Genomic DNA, 26,892 nt, shown 5'->3' with positions numbered 1-26,892 from the left:
GAATGCACGAACCATACCAAGCACATTCGGAACTTCTCTGAAGAGCTATACTGATTTCCTTCCGCTTCTAACCTTTCCTCTAAATCATGACCCGTAATTGGCTGTTGTCCTACGAACACCTTTCTAACAAATGTTTCGGCAGCCTTGCTATTCTTCACCCTTTCTTCAACTTCTACGTCTAGAAATGGCCCTCAATTTAGGCCCTTCATTAAGTATAATTCCATCATCCCAAACCGAATCAACTTTCCATGAACCAAAAACCACATTTCATTCTTCTTTTTGCATTTAACAGCGTGCACCAAAAGATAATGTGCACCCTGCCCCCAGAAGGCCTTACTCCAATTATCTCCTAACCCTACAAAATGAACAAAACATGAGTTTCTGAATCGCTTCATCCCTTTCTGACGCCCACCTAAAATGTCCTTAATTTTCTTAAACACTTACTAACTAGACCTAACAGTAACCCTTGCCAGGAAGTATGGCACAACATCATTTACAACCTTAAGCCCATAATCCTTATAATTTATGCTCTTATAACACTGCACAATCGATATACACTACATATTAGCACAACAAAAAACCAAAACAAGCAACATGTTGGAGTGCATTACGGGAGTGGCTGTTTTTGGCTTCTAGAGGTCTTTGAAAACAAGGGAGGCTGCTGTGGCAGGTTAAGTACTCTGGACTTCATAGAAGAGAGCTGCATAGGGGGGGCTCGGGGCTTTCCTATAATATTATAGGGCTAGCTGCGCGTGGACAGCCCTGCAATATGCAAGGCAGCCCCCCCTATTCCACTCTCTTTGCCAACAAAAGCCATCCAAACTACGACAAACAACCTCCCCAGAGCTGCATAGGGGGGGCTCAAGGCTTTCCTGCATATTACAGGGCTAGCTGCGCATGGACAGCCCTGCAATATGCAGTGTAGCCCCCCCTATTCCACTCTCTTTGCCAACAAAAGCCATCCAAACTGTGACAAACAACCTCCCTAGGGCTTTCATTGGCTTCCCCAACCCTCTGGAAGCCCAACACACCCACTTCTTCAATTCCCTTCAATTGTTCGACAAAATGCAACAATGAACCTAACAACACACCAACCAAATATCCCCTAAAACAACCAATAATTTCATAAAATATATAGTTATTACCTTTACTTCATCTTCTTCCTCCTTCTCACTTGATGTTATGCCAGCATCCTCCTCTTCATTTTCAATTTTGGCTCCTGCCTTCCCTTGTTCACCTGGCGGGCTGTCTTTTACCGGCACTATATCGTCTCCTACTGGGCCAACTCCAGTCATCAGAATTTGCTCCACCGCAACCTCTGATTCTCCAATTTTCGAACCACTCGCATCCATGATTTGAAGAAGGGCTGGCTCTTTGTCAAAATCTTTGTTTAGGTCAGCCATTGTTTCTTTTTAAGTAAGAAGGAATGTCTTCAATACAAACAACAAACGATTGCGATAGTGGGTGGTGGAAAACGGCAAGGAAAACGCGGTGAAGGGTGGCTGTTTCGTCGGGGTTCTCTTAGGGTTGATTAAGCGATTGAGTTTGGTTAATCGATTTTGATTGGAGAAGGGGGCTCCTTTGCAATTTTTACAATTTAAACACACTTTTGTTAATTATAATATTATCTATATATGTTTAAATCCTTTTAGTTTAATCCGTTTTACATGTTTATTGAATCCTTAGCGTGCCACGTTAGTTTTTTTAACTTTAAAAAAATTGCAAAATTTGTTGAGGGTTATTTTTTTAAATGCAAATTTGGGATGTTCGGGAGTTAAATTTCCTCTTACTGTGGAGACCTAAAAAATATATGTAAGCTTAAACCCAAATTTCCACTGGAATTACCAAACTTATCATGGCATTCTCTATCTCCTTAACATCAACTTCTTCAACAAATTTGTGTTCTACCCATTTCCATAAACATCCTTTTCTTTCATTTCCAGTCTCCATTTCTCTCTCTGTCCCCAACCAAAACCTTACCACGCTTTGCCTCGCCGCCAAGTCTCAAACGGGGCCTGTCAAGAAACGTTCGCCCAATAAGAAGAGGAAGAAGGACGGAAATGAAAATTCTGTAGATAAATTGAGCTCGAGTGATGTTGAAGTTCTGGATGATAACGATTATGAAAATGAATCTTTGGGGCCTCTGCCGAAACCGCCTGCTGGGTTTATTGTGGATGAAACTGGAAGGGTTCTCGTGGCTTCTAGCAAGAGAATTGCTACTATTGTGAGTTCTTATTTTGGTGATGATTAATTTAGGAAATTATGCTTATATATTTATATTTTTGCTTAGTTTTAAGTTCAAAAGATTCGTAAGTCTAGGTGATTTTGTTTAGATGTTGACTTTCGGTTAAAGGGAAGTTCAATTATTCTCATAAAATTAACAAATGACATTGCAAGCTTGTTCTTTTTAGCATTCAGGATTCTAGGGGTATTAGCAAGAATCAAAGTTGTGTGATCATATATTGCTAATCATTTGGGGGATTGTGTTTAAATTTTTAAGTCATTGCGATGCCTGCTGTTTCTTTGCCAATTACAAAAGATATGCCTGGCTAGAGCAGAATGGAGAAAGAAGTTCATTTAGGCAACTGATGCTGTTTTGAAATTCAGGAAGTTTTGGCCTTGTGGGGGCTACCGCTTTCATGAATATATATATATAGTGTTGGTTGCTTTAAGTGGTTTGCGTTGAATAATTGTTAACTTAACTTTTTTTGGGCAAAATATTGTCAAGTATTTAAGATTAACAGTTTGGAAATTTAAGGACCTACATATAGATATATATTTATATATATATTGATACACTAATTTTTTTAAGTGTTAGTTGCTTTAAGAGGTTTGCGTTGAATAATTGTTGACTTAACTTTTTTTTGGCAAAATATTGTCTAAGTATTTAAGATTAACAGTTTGGAAATTTAATGACCTATTAATTGCTGGGCTTTATCAGTTCCTGCACTTAATATTCTGTAGATATCAAACTTAATTATTTTAATACAACATAAGTGCTTCTTTTCCAACCATGAGTGCTCACAACTGAATTTTGGCATTTCTTGGCGTTTATGTTTCACTTTCCAAAAGCATCAAATGATTATTGTAATAGAGCTCAGATTTTCTTTAGAGGTCAGAGACTTGCTTCTTGTCAACCATGAGTACTAGCAATCCAATTGTGGCGGTCATGTTAACCATTTTCAGTATATTAAAGGTTCTTTTTAAGGATGCTATGTTAATTCTCTGCTGCCACTTTTATTAATTAGAATGGCGTAGATACATGATTTAAGGTCTGAAGTTGTACATTTGAGATATACTTATTTTTGATGTGGGTTTTATGAAGTTGGGAAGGCTTTGCTTTTACTGATTTAAGTTGATTATTAATGTTACTGGTTCATAATTTTAAATTTTTTATTTCAGAAGTTCCATAATTCATAATTAGGAAAACTTATAATAAACAAGGCCCTTTTTTTTTTTAAGGACTGCATTTGCTGGCCCATACTTATCATCCATCTGGGATGGTGGAATTTGAGTTCAGTTTATTTAATTACAGTTAGTCGCAAAAAAAATATTTCTGTGCCCACAACTGTATTAAGAATAAAGTTTCTGACTAATTTTCTTTTTATTTCATTTTTCTTTTTAATCTTTGTTTTTTCTACAATGAGGAAAGGGTTAAACCTGTGCTGGTTATAACTATAGTGATTGCACTAATGATATTTTTTTGCTGTTTATATTCATGAATGATAATTCTGGTGGGGTCATGAGCAGGTCGATTCTAGCAATAATAATCCTTTGGATTGTGTCATAAGAAGAGTGTTTACAAGCTCGCAAGGAGATGAATGCATGTTGCTCTGTCCGGTTGACACGTAAGTAGTCTTCTTTGTTATAAGTTCAAAACAATACTTAAAGTCATTTAACTTATATCATGCAAATCTAATTAATAAAATACTACTGTAGGCCTGTTCAGATATTAAAGAGCACAAATATTGAAGGGTGGTCAGCTGTATGTTTCCTCTCCTTTATACATTTTTTTTGTTTGACCTTCAATATACCAAATTAATCTAGGAACTTAGCATGATTTGGTGGAGGTTGGATGGTAAACATATGAAGGAATGGCTATATAGTGAACAGTTAAAGGGAGAATTCAATTTTTTTTTTTTTATAACTGCTATTTCTTTCGTTCCTGCTCTATTTTCCCACTTTTGCTTTTATCCATTGGATTTCTGTTATTATGATAACAAAATATACATTTTCTGTGAGCTTCACAGTCCACAATCTATAATATCTTTGCTTTTGCATTTTAGGTCAGTGATGAAGAAGTTGAAAATATTCTTCCTACAGCTGCCTATGCTCTTGCCAAGATACACATGCATCTAGTACATAGCGGGTATGGTGGATTTTGAATTTCGAACTTATTTTAATTGTTTATAAATTCATCTAGTCTTGTTTCTCCTAAATGTCTTTAGATCATTTAGTTATATGTTTTTGTCAATCTATCAGATTCTGTTATACAGCAAGAGGAGGATTTTGCTACTCAGATGATGACATATTTGATTTCCGCACAGGCAATTTTCTTAAATATCTTATGCTTCTTGAACCATTTATCCAGTTTTGATTCTATTTATTCTGGTCATATAAGTTTGTCAATCTCTTTGAATTTCTTACATTTAAAATATAACAAGAATCTTGGCATTTAGCAATCCTCTTCCTCTGCATTCCCCGAAGTAAATGAAAACTTTCTATACAGCTTTGCATGATCGTTTTCTATGTGAAAGATTGTAATAAAGCCTTGCATACGCGGTCATGTTTTTTGGATTCAGATCAACTTTATGATCTGAGTGTCATGAGACATGAATAATGGTCATAGGGTATGATGTTTAATCTATTTTTGCAGTAAAATGATTTATTCGCTTTGTCATAGTTTTTCCAACAAGCATACGTCTTCAGCTAGAGGAATTGCCAGTTTAGCTCTTTTGAAAGAAAATGACATTTGTCCTTTCATGGTCTTGTTTATTGTTGTATGCCCTTCAGTTGACTGGACTTGTAGTATGTATCCATGCATTTAATGTTTATGTTTGACATACCTGCTTTTAACATTTTATGCTGCCTATGTACCTTAAAATTCAATTTCTTTTGCGTTAATGAACTATTAGTTGCCTTCTAGCTTGTGATATGTAATATTAAGACCCAGGGGAGCAATTTATCGTAACAAGGCAGTCAACACTTTTTACTAGCTTCAGCTTTTGAATTGTTGTATTATTTTCATTTTGGTGAAATGTCTGTCTTGCCAACAATTAACTTGCCCGGTTCTTATAGTTTCTGGTATAAATGATCAGTTGAAGACATATTGTGGTCTCTGGTTGCTGCATCTTTAATATTATACCGTTTTTGATCTTATGAAAATCGATCCAACAACTGCCAAAATTTAAGTTCTTTTGGGAATGAGATATATGTTAATGTTTCAGTGTTACAATTTTGCAGATGATGGACAGGATGTAGATGGCTTGCCGACAGAGGGGGTTGAAATTACATGTTTTCATTTGGTATGTGATCCCATCAATTGTGTCTTATATCTTCATTTTTTGTGGGAGTTGAAGAACTAATATTGTGAAGACGAATTCATGCACTGATAGAACCTAAATGGAGATGGTCAATTATCTCATATTTCTTAGGAAAATTTAAAAAACAGGACTTTGTATTAAAACAAATCAAGGGATTTCTGGATTTTGAGGTTAACTTTTAACCAAGTGTTCAGGATTGACAGAATAGATCCCTGGTTGCAAATTCTACTATAAGTGGATGTATCTTATGAAAATCATGGGTGATGAAGACCTTTTATTTTCTTCTGTCTTTTCCTGTTCACTGTTTACCGTATCTTCTAGGGCTCCTTATGTTAACAAAAAATCAGTCCACACTATTGTATTATCCATTTCTGTTATGATTTTTCTTGTCTTTTAACATGTTAGCAAAACCCTAATAATAAAATTCTCACATTTTCTGATGAATGCGCTTTCTCCGTAAACCTTGATAATGCTTCATTCTATTGTGCTCACTATCTTTGTCAGTAAAATTTTGTACAATGTTAAACGTTGAATGCGCTCTCTCCATTTAGAGTCATAAGTTTTTTTTTTTCTATCTATAATTTAAAAATTTTCTGTAGGACTGAATTATCAATGTATTAGAAAGTTCTGGCAACCTACTAAAGAAGATTATATGTCTGTGGTTAAAGTATATGTTCTTACATGTGATCTATAATTATAACCTCAAGTTAGACTTTATTCCATTTACTTCTTTCATCTTGAATTCTCCTTATGCAGGATGGTGCTCATTATATGATTTATACTCCATCCGATCCACTTCTATTTGTTGCTGTCAAGGTAGCCTATCAAATTGCTTAAGTTGCTTTGTGTGCGTTACTTTAATATTCATAATAACCAATTGCATTTCCAACTTTTTATTTCATTACAAATGTTCTGGTGAAAAGTCTTTCTACCATCCAACAGTTCTTGATGTCAATGATTATTGAATTTAAAAAGTAGATTCGGTGATTGATGATAATTGGAAACTGAAACTTAAAAGTAAAGTTGGAGTTCATTTGTGCAGGATGGCAGTGGGCTATTGCAAATTGCTGATGATGTAAGCAATCTTGTTCATTTCATGATATATGTGAATTTTTACCTATTGTTTTTGCTTCCCTATTTTTCTGTATATCCTTGCATGAAGAGTTTCATTTTATTAGTGATGAGTTGCATATAGATTTTAGCAGTGCCTTAATGTACTTTATCATGATATCAAAAGGTTAACATATTCAGTTATTTGTTGTGTAGTTTGTGGTTGATGGAGTAATTATTGATCTTTATTTTTAATATGAGTATTTTTTGTCGAAAACTTGTGATTGGTCGTAAAAATAAATGATTGATTCTCTTGTTAAGTTTGAGTTTTTCTTTAATCAAATGGTTAATGTATTTAATGAAGCTTCTCAAGCTCCTGAACGGAACTCCTTACAGAAGATCTAGTCTTTTGTGGGGTTCAGTTATAGTCAAAGCTAAAGGAAGTTCATGATGATGCAAAAGATGCATTTAGATGGGGAATCCCTGTGCACTCTAGATTTGTCATCTGTAATAGTTTACTTTTAGGGTGCTATAGTGAGTGTGTATGTAACATCCCATACCCACTTCCCTCAGCGGGGCTCGGATTTGCCTCTTATCTGCTGAAGAGATAAATCAACAATATCTTAACAATGAGTTGGTCCAGCCGGAGTGTTACAGTGAACACTTGTGTGCATAGCTATATTCCAATTCTTTGAATTTTCTGCTTCCTGTTATCCCAGGTTTTACCTGAAGTGCAAAAGATTAGTGTAGTTGATTTAGTGATAAATCGAATGCTAAAGATTCTGATTTTGGTCTGATTGAATTTTGTTGAAACAGGATCTGTTGGAGGATCCAGCAGTGATAAGGGCCATAGATGAGGAGACCGAATTTAATGCCTTGGTGGTAATTAACTAATCTTTGCTCATAACACAATTTCATTAATCGTTGAACTGAGCTAAACTCTTGGTTAACTGCGTTGTTATGTTGTTTATATAGGAGGAAGAGGCTGCACTTCTTGAATCCTTGTTAGGTAAAGAAAGATGACCACATTTCAAGCATCACTTGAGTTCCAGTGAGCCATCTGCCCATTGAAAAGTATTTCCGTAGAGAAAAACAATAATAATAATAAAATGTTTCCTTTTCAGTGTACATAAGAAGCTTTGTTTGCATTTTAAATTTGTTGAGAAATGCATTAGTGTTAGTAAACAAAAATACTTACTTTACTGAAATATATTTATTTATTTGTTGAATATTTAAAGATAAAATAGACTTTTAGAGATAGAGAAATGTTTTATCCTTGCCTGTAAATATAAAATTAAGAAATTTTATTATATATCTAATAAAAAAATTAACAATTTTTTCATAAAAACTCTTGAAATCCTTATTGAATCTAGGACATTTTGATAAAGAAAGTTTATAGAGAAATCATAGAAGGGTAACCAAAATTGGATGACATTATTAAAAGATTTAATGAAAATTAAGAATATTGATTGTATTATAAAATAAACTAATAGAAGAGAGAAGATAATTGAGGGAAAATGGAACCAATGCTTTTCTATTCCAAAGTTGAGTGTACATCATCTTTCACAATACATCTATTTATAGTCTTAAGATTATGAAATATTATAATTGAAATTAAAAGCTAATAAAATGTTTTGAAGTTGTAGAACTTGAAAGGTTCAAGAGTTAGAGAAGATGAAAGATTGAAGTTATAGAATTGAAAAGGGACATCCTCATTTATTCATAACACTCCCCTTGGGATGTCCATTACACAAAGAATATGTCTCATTAAAACCTTATTAGGAAAAAACCCAATAAACCTAGTGAAGGAAAAAGAGTACATTATCCTTGTGTATTATACGCATTTAGAAACTGTCTCATTAAAACCATTACCAGGAAAACCTAGTGGGATAAAACCTTAGTCAAGGGAGAAAGAGTATAGTGCGTATTTACTCCTCCTCATGATCACTTAAGATTTTTGTATTGATGCATTCCAATATTGTATACCAGCTTTTCAAATGTTGCAGTCGATAAAGCTTTAGTGAATAAGTTTGCCAAATTATCACATGATCGAAACTGTTTAACTTCAATATCGCCATTCTTTTGAAGATCATGAGTGAAGAATAATTTTGGTGATATATGTTTCGTCCTATCACCTTTGATATGACTTCCCTTTAACTGAGCTATGCATGCAGTATTATCTTCATATAATGTTATAGGAACTTCTTTTTTGTGATCAATGCCACATGATTCTTGAATATGTTGGGTTATTGATATAAGCCAAACACATTCTCAGCTTGCTTCATGGATAGCTATTATCTCGGCATGGTTTGAAGAAGTAGCTGCTATAATTTGTTTTGTAGAACGCCAAGAAATAGTTGTACCTCCATACGCAAACAAATAACTTGTTTGAGATCTAGCTTTATGTGGGTCAAATAAATATCATGCATCTGCATAACCAATTAATTGAGGTGTAGATTCATATGAATAAAATAAACCCATATATATTGTGTTAGTGTATGCCCTAGAAACCAATCGTGTTATCGGTTTCAGAGCATTATATCTTGTAAATACTCTTTTGAGAATGGAAGAAAGAGTTATGATTTCACATGTTGTTTACTGCTTCATTTATACTATTTATAATGCATGTGAAATGTCCGGATGATATAGATCTTTAGAATATCATATCATCGAAGCATTCCCTACATAAGTAATGTTAATTGGACAATAACATTGCATAGTAGGTATGCTGAACGCCTCCATTGAATATCATGTGATGGTATTAGTGAGGGTGATTATAAGAGGTATATCACTAGGCAATTAGCATGGATAAAAGGTTGGTGAACTGTTTATCGAATATGACCAATTACAATGAATCACATGGACATTTAGAATGTGGTCAATGATACATCGCATGATCGTACTAGTGTACCACTAATCCTTAGACTTGAGACATTACAGCTGGACTCGACATATGATGCATATGATTCATATGGTGTATATACACGAGACTAGTCATGTTTTGTGTAAGAAGCTGGTTTGGTCATATGTTAATCATGTGCGAGGACAAGTGATTGTCAATATGGGATCCATTGACTCGAAATAGTTTGGTCCCGAGTTCCCAAATGAATGTCAATAAACATTGGAAAAATGAAATCTCTGGCCAGAGTACAAAATAGTCATATGAAAAGGAGTTTCATGATGACACGTTCTATTGTATTGATTGACAATTCGGATAAAGATTAAGTTAAGGGTTTTGACATACCATGAACCTATACTTAATCGGGATTAGACGACGGAGAGATTTTACTACATAGAACGTACGATCGGGAAAAAAAGGTTCATTGGAGTTTAACTTCATTGTGGCTTAGGGGTTATGGAGCATTGCTAGATGTCTACCATGATCGGTGGGAGTTTCGATCATAAAGAGTTATGACGAAACATATCAAATTGTGATATTGGGCCCACAGTTAGGTTATAGTGAACCTAAGTGGTCACACCTAAAAACCAAGTATGAGAAGAGCGAGTAATACATATTGTTAAAGGTTAACGATATTCAGATGTAAATGTGTGCATCCGAATTTATGTATTGGTGATAAATGATTACTCATGGGAAGCTAGCACTTACCAAGGGTAATAAGGTAATTTGGTCATTATTGGATTAGATTCAATGACGGACTAAAATGTATTATTGAATTGGATTCAATAATGGGTTAAATATTAAACGGGATTATTTTATATGCCTTGATTATAAATTTGTTTAAATCAAGGATTTAATATTAAAGAGTTAATATTAAATTGAAATTGTTTCAAGGACTTAGGATCAATAATGATTTAATATTAAAGAGTTAATATTAAATTGAAATTATTTCAAGGACTTGAAAATAATATTGAATTTGTATTAAGCGTTAATATAGGATTCATATTAATTCAAGGACTTGAGAACAATTTCAAAAATGGTCCTTGTGTATAAATAAGTGATATTCCCAAATTTAATCTAATTTTTCATTTGAATTGAAAATCTCTCTCCTGAACTTTTATGGCCAGCTCTCTTTTCTTCACCTAGTGGTGGATTTTATTTTGAGGATTTTCATCAAATTTGTTGAAGATCTTGAACTCATTTTCAAGTTACAAAAGTTGTAAAGCATAAAAGATAACAATTTCACCCTTTTAGTTTCAATAACATGTCATAGGACCTTATACCATGTTTTACACCAATTTTACCTTTTCTAAGCATAAATTCTTACAAATGGTATCAGAGCCATATTATATCTATGCTTATATGTTCAGTTTTGTAACACCCACACGGAGGTATGTAATTTAATTTATGTTTTTATAGCCCTTAGTTGATTTTGGTTAAAGTTATTTTGAGAGAATGTGAGGAAAATGCCTTAAACTTGTATTAAGGGTAAAATGGTCTTTTCACTCAAAATTAGTTGAAATTGTGGGGAGTGAAAGGAGATAGAATTTCATGGAGAATACAATAAAAATGAGGGCATTATGGTAATTGACTAAGGGACAAAGATGGAATTTTTATGAAAGTGTAAGGGCAAAATGGGAAAGTATGTTTGTAAAATAAGATATTAAGGGTTTAGTCTTACAAATCCCCTTATTTCTCTTCTTCCACCGCCACTTTCCTTCTCCATTTTCTCTCAACTTTTCACTCAATTTTTCAAGGATTTTTGAGGGCTTTTGAGTGGATTTTGATAAGGTTTTGGTTCTAGGCAACAAGAGGTAAGAATTCTTGTTCTATATATAAGATTTACTTGTGTAGAAGTTTAATTCTTATTAAGTTTATGCTTAGGGTTAAGGGGAAATTTGAGTCCAACAAGAGTAGAGAGCTTTAGTGGAGACTACTCAAGTATAAGATAAGTAAATCCAACTCAAAATCCAACTCAAGTTAAAGTTTAAGAAATCAATTGAGTAGAGATTTCTTTAAGCATGTATATGTTATGATTGTTGGGAAATTGAGATGAGATTGGTGATTATTTATGCTTGTTGTTGGATATATTTGAGTATGAGAAGTGTTTTTGACTGTATGATGATAGATTGAAGTTTGGTTGAAATTGGAAGAGTTTAAGAAAGTTTTGGGAGTGTTTTGCCGTGATAGGGATTGTGATGATACAAGAGAGTTTTACTCTCATTTTGGATGGTTTAAGAAACAAATAGAATTATAGTTAAAGTAGAGTTTGTATATGCACATTTATTGTTTGATGAAATGCCTAAGAGAAGCATGAGTATGAGTAGAAACCTTAATTTTATGCAACATTGCATATTTGCATTTCATAAGTGCATTTAAGTAAGAATTCTAAGCATGAGCCATCCAATGCATATATTTGTATATATGTAGTACTTAAGGAAGAATAAAGAATTTTAAGAATAAAACACTCTAAGAATAAAGATAAAGAAGGAAAAAGCACTAAATAATTAAAGAAAGAAAAAGTGTTAAAGAAGAGAAAAGAATAGGTTGTTGTGATGGGAAACTGTGAGTGCTAAGAAGAAATTCCCACATACACGCCACCTTAATTGAGTGGCATAAGAAGAAGAAGAAGAATTGTACGACCCGTAAGAGTGTATGTGGATGAGGGTTGTACTAAGAAGGATTCCTACATGCACGCCACCTTAATTGAGTGGCCTAAGAAGAAAGAAAGAATTTGTACGGTCTGCAAGAGTGCATGTAGATGAGGACTGTACTCACTCACAAGGCCAAGGTTCTGAATCCATGCATCAACCGAGTCCGATCGGCAAAGAATAAGAAAAGAAAGGATAAAAATAAGAAAAGAAAGAATAAGAATAAGAAAAGAAGGAATAAGAAAGAACAAGAACAAGAAAGAAAAGAGAAGCTTGAGCAAGCAAGACAAGAAAATAAAAGAAAAGAAAAGAAATAGAGTAAGAAATAGAAAGAAGAAAGAAAAATGCATTTTTATGCATTATTGCATATGCATATCATTCATGTATATACCATGAATTCCATCATGGTTAGAAAGAATAGAAAAAATAGAAAGAAAGAACAGAGAGAAGGAAAGAACAGCGAGAATTAGAAAGAAAGAAAGAACAGTAAGAATTATAAACAGAGAAAGAAAACATAAAGAACTAGGAACGAAAGAAAGAAGAAGAGAATTAAGTAAGGAAAGAACCAAAGAAGGAGAAGAGATAAGAGATTTACTTACTGAGCATTTTTGTGCTCACCCCGTTGTTTTTTTCCATGTTTTGCAGGAAATAGGTGAGCAGCGGTCGAAAGGAAGTCGACAAGCGGAGAGAATTGGCATTACTGTCCACCGTTGCTACAGTTTTTGTACTTATAATTTTGGTATATGTAAAGAATTATATTTTATAAGTAAAGAAATTTTGGGCCCAACTATTTTTCATTTGCTAAGCATGTATGTTTTTATTGTATATGTTCTAAAGTATACTAGTAGAAAGAAGTCATTACAAGTTTTTGGTGAAAAATTGAATCAAAGTATTGAAGAACAATAAGGGTAAAATCGGCAATTTTTTGCAAATATGTGTTATGGTGTATTTTGATGCAAATGATCATGGATATGTGATGTTCATGGTAGATAACATGTATATATATGAAGTTTTGTGTTTTTGAAACAAAGAATTTCATGTTAGGGTTTCGTTATGTACATTTATGATGAGTTGTTGCATTATAGATGCAATTTCATGACTTTGGATAATTGTTGTCCTTGGTTGTTACATGTATGTGCTAGATCCACAATTTGATGCAAAAATTTGATGATTATAGCATGGGTTGAATTGGGCATACACTTGATATGTGCATCAATTTTATTGAATGCAAGATTCATGGATACAATATTTAATATCATGGATAATTTGATGCATGTAAATGAATTGTGTTGTGAATACAATTTTAATGATGAAATCATGAATTTTGGCCATGATTTTCATGTTGAATAAGGCATGTTTTAATGGTGATTAGTGCATGTCTTAGTGGTCATTCATGAATGAATTATTTATGTGTAGAAAACATGATTAATGGAGATTAGTGTATATGTTTTCTATATGAATTATCCTTGAAATTCGTGTGACAATTGAATGCATCGATGATGCATACCAATTGCAGAATTCGGCCATGTTTGATGTTGATCAAATAATGCATGAATGGTGTTAAGGTAATGACATGTGTAATTAGAGATATGAATTAGGATAAGGATGATTTATTAACTAAACCATGGTTGATGGGTGGTTAATGTCTTTAATCATTTCATTTAATTTGATTAACAAATGAGATTAAAATGGATTAAATGTTAGGGTGGTGAAATGTCATTAGTGCCCTTTTCTAGTTAATTTTGACATATTTATATGTAATTGCCGTTTTCTAGTTAATTATGACATATTTATATGTAATTGCCGTTTTCTAGTTAATTATGACATATTTATATGTAATTGTTGCATAAGTCATTGAATTCATATAGATTGCAACAAGCATAAAAGATAATTTGCCTTAAAGAGTTAAGGGTAAAATTGTCTTTGTGCCAAAAACAAGAAAAGGTAGAGTGAACATAATTTAATTGTTAATTATGTCTTTGATAAGATTAATTGAGTTAATCATTAATGTATATTAATATGTCATGTGATAAGATAAGCATAAATTTACTCCGACTTTTCATTGCCAAATGTTAGTTGTATAATTGCTTATTTAATGTATTACATCATCCCATAAAGTTTAATAAATTTTTTATTAATGATTATTAATGGCAATTTATTAAATATAATTGATATACGAGATATATATGTGTTCTATTAACATAATGCATATTTGTTATGTTTGATAACATATGATGCCATATTGAAGCATGTAATATGCTTGTATGATTTATGCATATAAATTATACCATTGTTTATTGTTAAGTTTTAATATTTATATGAAGTGTTGAAACTTAATTTTATGGCATGACATTTAGTTTTATGTTTGTAGTTTGGGGTTTATGTTTTATATTTAGTTGACACATAGGGTGGATATGTATAGGGTAGATATTAAAACATTAACCTAAAACAAAACTTAATCTTTAAAATCTCCCTAAGGAATAATATTAAGTCCATGCCTTCCACTATGGGCCAATTAATTCTTTGGCATAAAAATTAGAGATCCCAAGATTTCTATTATGTGAGGGATGCTAATTTTATGACATGGAATTAATTGTCTTAGTTCTTGGATAGAAATTTCCCTTGTACCCAAGATTTCTATTATGTGAGGGTATAATGGGAATTCTATTTTAAGAAAGCATAATGGGTCGGATTTAACTAGTCCAGGGTACCAAGATTTCTATTATGTGAGATTTTTTAAATTTGATTCCCCACTAGAAATTTATTCAAACGAAATTTCCGAATCGTCATTTAGGGGAGTATGGGATTCGAATAAAATAATGGGAGCTAAATAGATTAGCATTAAAGGTTTAAATTTACAAGACTGATAAAATGTTTTAATATCTTACAGCCTCTTTACAATAGTTGTTGTGTGATATTTAGTTGAAAATGAGTAGTAATCTTCTTTGGAGGATTTTACATGACAACAAGTTGACTGAACCAAATTTTGGTAATACCCACATTCAGAAATATGGTAGGGATTATTTTATAGTCATAGTGAATATATTTAACCAGTTTTATAGAGGAATTCCATAAAAGTTTCAATAGGGGCAAAATGGTCCTTTCACATAGAGTCATGTGTTCAAGTGAAAAGTGAGTATGATAAATATAATGTATTAAGTGTACTAGCCATGAGAATAGAGTTGTAGAAAGGTTATGGACAATACACGTGATGTGATGCCAAGATAAACACGTGTTTGTAAAGTAATAGAAAGAAATTAAAGAATAAGGGTAAAATGGTCTTTTCACTCACAATTAGATGAAAAAATGGGGAGTGAAAATGACCAAGAACATGTGTTAAATCCATTGAAAGTGAGGGTATATCGGTAAATGCATGTATGGTATAATTGGAATTATCATAAAAGTGCAAGGGCAAAATGGGAATATATATATTTATTTGGTTATAAGGTTGCAATAAACTAAACCCTAGCCATTCTATCCCTTGTACACGCCACCCATCACCCCCTTTTCTCTCAAATTTCTTCACCAAATTTCAAAGAGAATTCATAGGATTTGACTTAAATTTTTGTAGATTTTCAATCCTAAAGCATCTAAAGGTAAGATTCTAGCACAAGGTGTGTGATTAAATTTTAAAGTTTTAAATTCTTATGGTTTTATATGCTTTAGGTTCAAGAGGAAGAGAATTTTAGCAAAGGGGGGTTATATCATTAGTGTTGCACAAATTCAAGGTAAGTAAACCCAATTTTAGTTTTATTTAAGCAATAATTGTGTAGATTGATTCTTGTATGTTTGTATGGTGGGAATTATTGGCTGTTTTAATATTGAATGATGTGTAAATTTTCAGCCATTAGAAGTAGTGCTTGAGTATGTGCTGATTTGGATGAAATATGGAAGAATTAATGATGAAATTTTGAAGTGTTGAAAATTGTTGAAACCAGTCAGATTAAAGCTAAAGTTAGTGAGTTTTTGCTCCAATTTTGGTGGATTTGGAGAGATATGAAGTGTGGCCAACTAAGTATTTGCATGTGCATATGAATTGTTTGATGAAAATTCAAAGAGAAATGCATGCATGAGTTGGTTAAATTTTATTGAAGAAATTGTAAGAGAAAGGGAAGAATTGGAGTAGAAAGGTTATGTTAGCCTTGACCAAATGTAAATTTTAGTATTCAAGAGTGCATTTTGTTATGCTAAAATTTAGAATATTACTTTGTCATGTTAGTTCAATGAGATAAATGACTCTTAGTGTATGGTTCAAGTTACTTGAACCTTTAGTATTTCTTGAATAGCACATTATATTTTAGTTATTGAATTAGAAATTGTAAAACTTATGGCATTGGGAAAGTGTTAGAAAGGAATTGTTACTTTGATATGGCATTGTTGATAGTAGAGAATGGTAGAATTATGTCATGACATATCAATATGCCATAATAAACTCTCAAGTTTGTGTACTTGAATTTAGAAAGATCATCCAAATAATGGCTTGGCCAAATGAGTATATTGTTGTTTCTTGTTTTGAGATTAATTACAAACAATATGTAATAAGTGATTTTATTGCATAAAGAATAGAAAAGCTTTCCCAAGTATAGATATCAAAAGAAACATCAAAGAAATAGAAGTTTGGTTTTGTATTAAATACATGAACATTTTAGAAATTGATTGGTATGAGTATAGTTTTCATGCCTTATTATATATTACAAGCTATAGAATTGTGCTAGAAGATCTTGAGAATAAAATGTATTGGCAAAAAATTTAGTTAAGAATGTTAGAAAGAAATTAGAATTTAGCCAAAGTATATATGTTGTGCCATATGTTAGATTGAATTTACAATGATTAATATGACAATATAGATTAATGTATAGAAACAAAAGCCTTAGAATTAATAGAGTACATGCCAGAGTCAGACACGTATTTTGGGATCATGCATAGACAACATATAAATGCATGACGTAGCATAGCATATATTTTAGAAATTTTATAATTATTGGAAATGTCTAGCTAGTTATTTTGCAGATTTACAGAGCATGTTTTCAGAGGGCTGTTGCGATGGGGAACCTGTGAGCATTCATTGCGTTAGCTAGTGACGATAGAGATGCAAAAGTTTCCCACATGCACGGCGCCATCAGTGAGCTGCCTCAGAATAGAAAAACAGAATTAATACAGTCTGTTAGAAGTGCATGTGGATGAGGACTGTACCCAGAAAAAATTTCAGAATACGCTCACAGGCCAGGGTTCCAAATCTATGCCTCAGCCTAGTTTGATCAGCAAACCAGAACAGAAAACAGAAAGAGTTTCAGAAAGAAAGAAAAATAGAATAAGAAACAGAAAACAGAAAGAGTTTCAGAAAGAAAAAAAAATAGAATAAGAAACAGAAAACAGAAAGAGTTTCAGAAAGAAAGAAAAATAGAATAAGAAACAGAAAACAGAAAGAGTTTCAGAAAGAGAGAAAAATGGAATAAGAACAGAAAACAGAAAGAGTTTCAGAAAGAAAGAAAAATAGAATAAGAAACATAAAACATAAAGAGTTTCAGAAAGAAAGAAAAATGGAATAAGAACAGAAAACAGAAAGAATTTCAAAAAGAAAGAAAAATAAAATCAGAAATAGAAAACAGAAAGAATTTCAGAAAGAAAATAAAAGAATTAGAAAAGAACTTTCAGAAAGAATACAAACATGACCATTTGCATATGCATCAAACATTTCATGTGCATTGCATCTTATGCATTTATGCATAGATTAAACAGTTTATTTATTATTGCGTGTCTGACTAGCCAAGAAAAGAAAAAATAGAAGCCCATGAGAATAGAGAGGAAAAGAAAAATAGAAGCCCATGAGAATAGAGAAGAAAAGAAAATAGAAGCCTACAAGAATAGAAAAGAAATTAGAGATATACAAGAAAAGAACAGAAATTAGATACATGCTAGAAAAGAACAGAAATTAGAAACATGACAAATAGCCAGAAAACTTAGTGATTTGTTGAGTAGAGAAAGAAATAGAAAGTTATAATCTAGCAGAGAAGAGAAATAAAATGATAAAGAGTAGCACAGCCCTAGACGGATTTAGAAAGATTTGAGAAAAATGGAAGACTGCTAAGTAGTATGCCTGATAATAAACAGAGAGAAAGCAAATAGAAATTTAGAAGCAGTACAGCGAAAATGGGGACAACGGAGTAAGAGCATAATTAGATTTGGTTTACTTACTGAGCATTTATAGCTTACCTCGTCGTTTTCCTTATTTTTCCTGGTATTAAATTTCTTCACTGTCTCAGTGAAGAAATTTAATGTGGATTTATATGTGTGAGAATAATCTTTGTGTAATAGTATGTTATAACTGGATTAAAGATGAAAATTTTAGATGAACACCCTTTTTAAACTAGCAATTCTCTGGATTCTCTCTATAGTATACTCAGTGAATACTTACCTAGTGAGACATTATAATTTCAAAGATTGGTTGAGGAACCTGAGAATTGTTCTCAACTTTGAAAAGGTGGCATACGTTATGAAAGCACCCCTTCCACTCTCTATAGTTTCGGATGCCACACCAGAAGAGAGATAAAGGATAGGGCTTCCAATGCAAGAAAGATAGACATTCGAAGAGCATTCGTCCTCTATATCTCGAGAGCTTGAAGAAAGCTCGAGTAGGTATGTTCCATTCTTATGTTATAGAATTTGAATTAAGTGTTAATTCAAATGATCATTCTTGGATATTAGATTCAGCTGCTACATCTCACATATGTGTCTCATTATCGGCACTATAGAATAATTCTGCATTGTCAAAAGATGAAATCATTCTGAAGAAGGCAAATTGAGCAAAAGTTGTAGCCGAGACCATAGGGACTTGCCATTTGACATTGCCATCAGGACACATTTTGTGTTTGTAAAAAGTTTGGTTTTTCTTTTTGCCGAAGTGACCAGAAATATATGTAAATCTAGTTACAAAATACAGTTTAATGGAGATGAGTATCTAATTTATTTTGGAAATAAATTAGTTGGCAAAGCTATTAATACAAAAGGTTTGTATGTTGAAGAATTGAATGATCATAACATAATTAATACCATTACTAATAAAAGAACTCGAAATGAAATAAATCTTAAATTACTTTGGCATCATCGATTAGGTCATATAAGAGATAAAAGGATAACCAGGTTAGAAGCAAATGGCTTTTAAGCCCATTGGGTTCAAAAGCCTATCCAACCTATGAATCTTGTCTTTAAGGAAAAATGATCAAATCATCCTTTAAGTGTAAAGGGGAAAGATCCAAAGAATTGTTGGATTTAATACATTCAGATGTATGCGAACCATTTAGTAAAATGGCTCAAGAAGGTTTTTAATATATACTTCAGTTCCTTTACCAACGACTATTATAGGTACGGGTACATATATTTGATGAAATACAAATCTGAATCCTTTGAAAAGTTCAGAGAGTTCAAGAATGAAGTAGAGAAACAAACCAAAAGGAGTATTAAGATTCTACGATCAGATCGTGGTGGTGAATACTTGAGTACAAAAAAAAAAAAAAGGAACCATACTTTATTAGATATGGCACGGTCGATGGTGAGGTTCACGGACTTGCCAATGTCACTATGGGGATTTGCCCTTGTTACTGCTGTGCACATTCTGAATAAGGCACCATCTAAATCTATCGAGAAGACACCACATGAGATTTGGTATAGTAAAACTCCTAGTCTCAAATGTGTGAGAATTTGGGGGTATCTAGCTTATGTCCAAATTTTCGTGATAGATAAGTTGGATGTTAGATTTGAGAAAGGTCGTTTTATTGGATATCTTAAAGACAGTTTGAGATATTATTTTTACTTATGTTCTAATCAAAGAGTTTCGATCAATAAAAAACGCACATTTCCTTGAGAAAGAGTTCTTGGAGGAAGGTCGTGCGGGAAGAAAAATTGTACTCTAGGAAGAGTCCAGTGAGCCTTAGACCAAAAATACTCAAATAGATGGTCCCTTTCAAGAAATCCCAATGCCTAAAATATTGGTCCCTGTTCGTCAATCCTCTAGAGTATCTTGACCTTTAGAAAGATATGGATATCTTCATGAGGAGATTTTTGAATCTATCATGATTGGAGAAGTTAGTCATGGGGATGATCCTAGAACCTATGAAAAAGCGATATTAGATATCAATTCTGGTAAATGGCTAGAAGCTATGAATTCTGAGATAAATCCATGCATGCTAATCAAGTATGGACTCTCGTTGATCCTCCATAAGGAATAATTCCTATTGGATGTAAGTGGGTCTTCAAGAGAAAGATTGGCAAAGATGGAAAGGTAGAGACCTACAAAGCTGGACTGGTTGCAAAGGTTATATTCAGAAACAAGGGTTGGATTATGATGAAATTTTCTCACTGGTCGCTATGCTTAAATCAATCAGAATTATGCTAACCATGACTGCACACTATAATTATGAGATATGATAAGTGGATATCAAAACATCATTTCTCAATGGATTCATTGAGGAAAATATCTACATGCAACAGCCGTAGGTTTTGTATCCAGTTTTGAAAGAAATAAGGTGTGCAAGTTGCATAGGTCCATTTATGGGTTAAAACAAGCTTTAAGAAGTTGTAACATTTGGTTTGATGAAACAATCAAATAGTTTGGTTTCATGAAGAATCCAGATGAACCTAGTGTTTATAAATGGACAAAGGATCATACCATAATATTTCCCATGTTGTATGTAGATGACATACTACTGATGGGAAATGACATTGGAATGATGACTAAAGTTAAGTTGTGGTTATCCAGAACTTTCTCCATGAAAGACTTAGGAGAAGCGACCTATATCCTTGAAACTCATATCTATATAGATAGAGCGAAATGATTAATAGGCTTATCCCAAAAAAAAAAAAAAAATAAAAAAAAATATATATATAGATAGAAAAGATGCTGAAACGATTCGACATGTAAGACTCCAAAAAGGGTTTTTACCTACAGTCATGGAATTCATCTTTCAAAAGATATGAGTCCCAAGACTGATTAGGAGTGTGAGCGGATGCATGGGATACCTTATGATTCAGCCGTATGTAGTCTCATGTATGCTATGTTAAGTACTAGGCCTGATATAGCATATGCTGTGAGTGTTACAAGCATATATTAGTCCGATCTAAGGGAAAAGCCCTAGTATGTTGTTAAAACAATCCTTAAGTACTTAAGAAGAACTAAGGATTTAATCCTGAATTACAAAGATTCAGAATTGAAGATTCAAGGATACCAGAACTCTGTTTTTCAATCAAACGTGGATGATAGAAAGTCTACATTCGGTTTCATTTTCATATGTAATGGAGGAGTAGTCAGTTGGAAAAGTTCCAACCAGCCGACGATTGTCAATTCCACTACAGAAGCTGAATATGGAAGCTATCTGGATGCGTAAGTTCTTAATTGAACTTGGTGTGGTTCCAATATAAAGGTTATCAAATAACCTTGTATTATGTCAATACTAAGGTTATTGCACAGGTAAAGGAACCCAGGGCACACCAGAAGTCTATAAATATTCAGCGTAAATATCATTTTTTTAAGAGAATTCGTTGGCTGGAGAAATTTAGGTGCAGTAGACACCTTCTACTGAATATGTAGCTGACCCACTCACTAAAACGATGACGCCAAAGCAGTTGGACCATCATTTTGAGAAGATAGGTATTAGATACCACACTGATTGGTTCTAGTGTAAGTGGGAGATTTGTTAATGTATGCCTTAGAAACCAATCGTGTTATTGGTTTCAGGGCATTATATATTGTAAATACTCTTTTAATGTTAATTGGGCAATAACATTGCATAATAGGCATGTTGAATGCCTCCATTGAATATCATATGATGGTATTATTGTGGGTGATTATAAGAGGTATATCACTAGGGCATTATCATGGATAAAAGGTTGGTGAACTGTTTATCGAATATGACCAATTACGATGAATCACATGGACATTTAGAATGTGGTCAATAATACATCGTAGGATTGTACTAATGTACCACTAATCCTTAGACTTGAGACATCACAGTTGGACTCGAGGATGCATATGATTCATATGGTGTATATACACGAGACTAGTCATGTTTTTTGTAAAAAAGCCGGTTTGGTCATATGTTATTCATGTACGAGGACAAGTGATGGTCAAGATGGGATTCATTGACTCGAAATAGCTTGGTCCCGAGTTCCCAAACGAATGTCAATAAACATTGGAAAAAAGAAATCTCTGGCCAGAGTACAAAATAGTCATATGAAAAGGAGTTTCATGATGACACGTTCCATTGTATTGATTGACAATTTGGATAAAGATTAAGTTAAGGGTTTTGACATACCATGAACCTATACTTAATCGGGATTAGACGATAGAGGGATTTTACTACATAGAACGTACGATCGGGAAAAAAGGTTCATTGGAGTTTAACTTCATTGTGGCTTAGGGGTTATGGAGCATTGCTAGATGCCTACCATGATCGATGGGAGTTTCGATCATAAAGAGTTATGACGAAACATATCAGATTGTGATATTAGGCCCACGGCTACGTTACAGTGAACCTAAGTGGTCACACCTAAAAACCAAGTATGAGAAGTGAGAGAAATACATATCGTTAAAGATTAACGATGTTTAGATATAAACGTGTGCATCCGAATTTATGTATTGGTGAGAAGTCATTACTCATGGGAAGCTAGCACTTACCAAGGGTAATAAGGTAATTTGGTCATTATTGGATTAGATTCAATGATGGACTAAAATATATTATTGAATTGGATTCAATAATGGGTTAAATATTAAACGGGATTATTTTATATGCCTTGATTATAAATTTGTTTAAATCAAGGATTTAATATTAAATTGAAATTGTTTCAAGGACTTAGGATCAATAATGATTTAATATTAAGAGTTAATATTAAATTGAAATTATTTCAAGGACCTGAATAAAATATTGAATTTGTATTAAGCGTTAATATAGGATTCATATTAATTCAAGGACTTGAGAAAAATTTCAAAAATGGTCCTTGTGTATAAATAAGTGATATTCCCAAATTTAATCTAATTTTTCATTTGGATTGAAAATCTCTCTCTTGAGCTTTCATGGCCAGCTCTCTTTTTTTCATCTTGGGGTGGACTTTACTTTGAGGATTTTCTTCAAATTTGTTGAAGATCTTGAACTATTTTTCAAGTTACAAAAGTTGTAAAGCATAAAAGGTAACAATTTCACCCTTTTAGTTTCAATAACATGTCATATGACCTTATACCATGTTTTACACCAATTTTACCCCTTCTAAGCATGAATTCTTACATATTGTTCCTTGAAGATATCAGAATATTTGCTTAATTCCGTTCCAATGTATTCGTGTTGAAATAGAACAATATCTTGCTAACAAATTTACTGAAAAGGCTATATCTGGTTGTATATTATTAGCAAGATACATTAATGCACCTATTGCACTTCGGTATGGTACTTTAGGACCAAGTACCTCTTCTTTATATTCTGCCGGCCGAAAAGGTTCTTTGGTCACATTGAGTGATCTTTCAACCATCAGGGTACTCAATGGATGTGCTTTATCCATATAAAATCGTTTTAAGATTTTCTCGGTATAATTTGATTGGTGCACAAAAATTCCTCTTGTTGAGTGCTAAATTTGCAAATCGTGTTTTCCAAGGTCTTTCATCTCAAATTCCTGTTTTAGATAATCTGTTGCCCTTTGAATCTCTTCAGGAGTTCTAATAATATTCAAGTCATCAACATATACAGCAATTATAACAAATTTAGATCCAGATCTTTTTATGAAAACACATAGGCAAATAGGGTCATTTTTATAACCTTCTTTCAACAAATATTTACTAAGATGGTTATACCACATACGACCTGATTGCTTTAATCCATATAATGATTTATGCAATTCAATTGAATAAAATTCTCGAGAATTTGAGTTACATGCTTCAGGCATTTTAAATCCTTCAGGGATTTTCATATATATGTCGTTATCAAGTGATTCATATAAATAGGCTATAACTACATCCATTTGAAGCATATCAAGGGTTTTATTTGTTGTTAGACTAATAAGAAATTGAAATGTTATTGCATCAATCACAAGAGAATATGTTTCTTCATAATCAATGCCAGGTCTTTGCGAAAACCCTTTTGCTACAAGTCATGCTTTATATCTTACGAGTGCATTTTTCTCATTTCGTTTTTGCACAAATACCCGTTTGTACCCCACTAGCACTGCATCTTTAGGTGTTCAGACTATAGGTCCGAAAACTCCACGTTTTTTCTAATGAATTCAGTTCTACCTTGATTGCGTCTTTCCATTTTGGCCAATCTTCTCTCTGTCTACATTCCTCAATAGATTTAGGTTCAAGATCCTCATTATTATTTACAATATCAAGTGCTATATTGTATGCAAAAATATTGTCAACAATTATGTCTTTTCGATTCCATATTTTTCTTGTAGAGACATAATTTATTGAGATCTCTTCATTCTTGCTAGTTTCAGGTACCTAAACTTCTTCTGGAGTTTCATGATTAATTATGCTTCTATTCTTTTCATGAGAACTTGCCTCCTTGATGTAAGCATCTTGGTCATTTGCTATTCTTTTCTTTTGACAATTTTTATCTTTGGAACCAACTGGTCTACCATGCTTTAAACGTGCCTTAGATTTATTTGCTACAGGTAATTGTCCTTTAGGGACATCAATCCAAATTAGAGCATTTGCAGTTGGTATGTGAGATTTAGTCACTCTTTTTGAATCAGTAAATGCATCTGGCAACTGATTTGCTACATTTTTGCAAATGAATTATCTTTTGAACTTCTTGTTTACATTGTTTAGTACGAGGATCAAGATAAGATAATGATGATATTTTCCAAGGAATTTCCTTTTCTAGCTGCCTATTCTCTCCCCTTAATGTTGGGAATTTTGTTTCATAAAAAATTGACAATCAACAAATCATGCCATAAAAAAATCTCCTATTAATGGTTCTAAATATTAAATTATAGAAGGAGATTCATATCCAACATATATTCCCAATCTTCTTTGAGGACCCATTTTAGTGCATTGTGGTGGAGCAATTGGAACATATACCGCACATCCAAATATTCTTAAATGGGAAATATTTGGCTCTTGACCAAAAGCCAATTGTAAAGGGGAGAATTTGCGATAACTTTTTGGCCTAATGCATATAAGTGCTGCTGCATGTAAAATAGCATGTCTCCAAGCAGAACTTGGGAGCTTTGTTCTCATAAGTAATGGTCTAGCAATCAATTGGAGGCATTTGATAAATGACTCTACTAGACCATTCTGTGTATGAACATGGGCAATTGGCTTTTCAACCGTTATTCCGATTGACATATAATAATCATTAAAAACCTAAGACATAAATTCACTAGCATTATCAAGACGTATTGTCTTAATTGTATAATCTGAAAATTGTGCTCACAATCAAATTATTTGGGCAAGTAATCTCGCAAGCGCAAGGTTACGAGCAGATAATAAACACACATGGGACCATCTTGTAGATGCATCTACTAAGTTCCATAAAATATCTAAATGGTCCACATGGTGGATAAATAGGCCCATAGATATCACCTTGAATTCGTTCTAAAAATGTAGGTGATTTAATCCCAATTTTAGCTGGTGATGGTCTAATAATTAATTTACCTTGAGAACAAGCAGCACAATAGAAGTCATTAGATTGAAAAATCTACTGGTTTTTCAATGGATATCCATGTGAATTCATAATGATTCTTTGCATCATTATTGAACGAGGATGGCCTAACTAATCATGCCAATTAATAAAAGTATTAGGATCAGTAAACTTTTGATTTACTATAACATGTGTTTCAAATACACTGATATTTGTGTAGTACAATCTAAAAGAAAAAGTAGGTAAATTTTCCAACACACATTTCTTGCCTGCAATTATTCTTGTAATATAAAGATATTTAATATTTCCTTCATTGGTTGTCTCAATATGATATCCATTATAGCGAATATCTTTAAAACTTAATAAGTTTCTTTTAGACTTGGAAGAAAATAATGCATCTTTTATAATAAACTATGTTCCTCTGGACAATAATATAGTAGCTCTTCCAGAACCTTCAATTAATCTTGTACTACCAGATATTGTATTTATATTGGCTTCACACATCATCTAAGAAGAAAAATATTTTCTTTCTTTAAGTATAGTGTGCATTGTAGCATTGTCTGCGAGACAAAGATCTTCACATCAATCTTAGATCCAATCATAGACTTAACAATGTCCATTTTTCTTTATTCAAAAACAAAATACATAGTAAGGCATTTACAAAGCCAACAAAACAAAATAATTTATCTAAAATTGAAAATCACACTTAAACATATTAAAAGTATAACACTCAACTTAAACATATTAAAAGTAAAACACTCAACATAAATAAATTAAAAGTAAAACACTCACAAAAACATAACTGTAACAATTTTGGACATTTCCATCCCCAATTAAATGATCAATTCTCCCTTCAGGATTTTCAAAAAAATTTGCAACTTCCAGATGTGTTATATCAATAGGTCCATGATCAAAATTATCATCTTGATAAGCAAAATTTGCTTCTCTATTTTCATTTTGGTATGCAAAATTTGCTTTCATATTTGTCTATTTTTCTTTCAACGATGCTTGATATTCAACAAGATGTTTAGGCATACAATAGGTATGTGACCAATGTCCTTTCATGCCACATCGATAGCACAAATTTTATGTATTCTTTGAATTTTTATGTTGTCCACTTTTGTCCT

The 26,892-nt window shown here is 32.7% G+C and overlaps 1 protein-coding gene across 1 annotated transcript; it reads left to right on the top strand.

Moving 5' to 3' along the window:
- The first annotated feature begins 1,786 nt into the window (after positions 1-1,786).
- Positions 1,787-7,839, top strand: LOC116126860. The gene is made up of 10 exons (XM_031412537.1): positions 1,787-2,224; positions 3,751-3,848; positions 3,940-3,985; positions 4,287-4,369; positions 4,483-4,547; positions 5,464-5,525; positions 6,300-6,359; positions 6,586-6,618; positions 7,410-7,475; positions 7,569-7,839. The coding sequence occupies exons 1-10, from the start codon at positions 1,856-1,858 to the stop codon at positions 7,614-7,616; spliced, it is 930 nt and encodes a 309-aa protein (XP_031268397.1). The 5' UTR covers positions 1,787-1,855; the 3' UTR covers positions 7,617-7,839.
- Positions 7,840-26,892: the final 19,053 nt, after the last annotated feature.

Source organism: Pistacia vera, unplaced genomic scaffold (genome assembly GCF_008641045.1).
Source record: "Pistacia vera cultivar Batoury unplaced genomic scaffold, PisVer_v2 Contig184, whole genome shotgun sequence".
Taxonomy (NCBI): Eukaryota; Viridiplantae; Streptophyta; class Magnoliopsida; order Sapindales; family Anacardiaceae; genus Pistacia; species Pistacia vera.
Note: the sequence above shows the minus strand (reverse complement) of the source record. Positions and strands in the feature narration are given on the sequence as shown.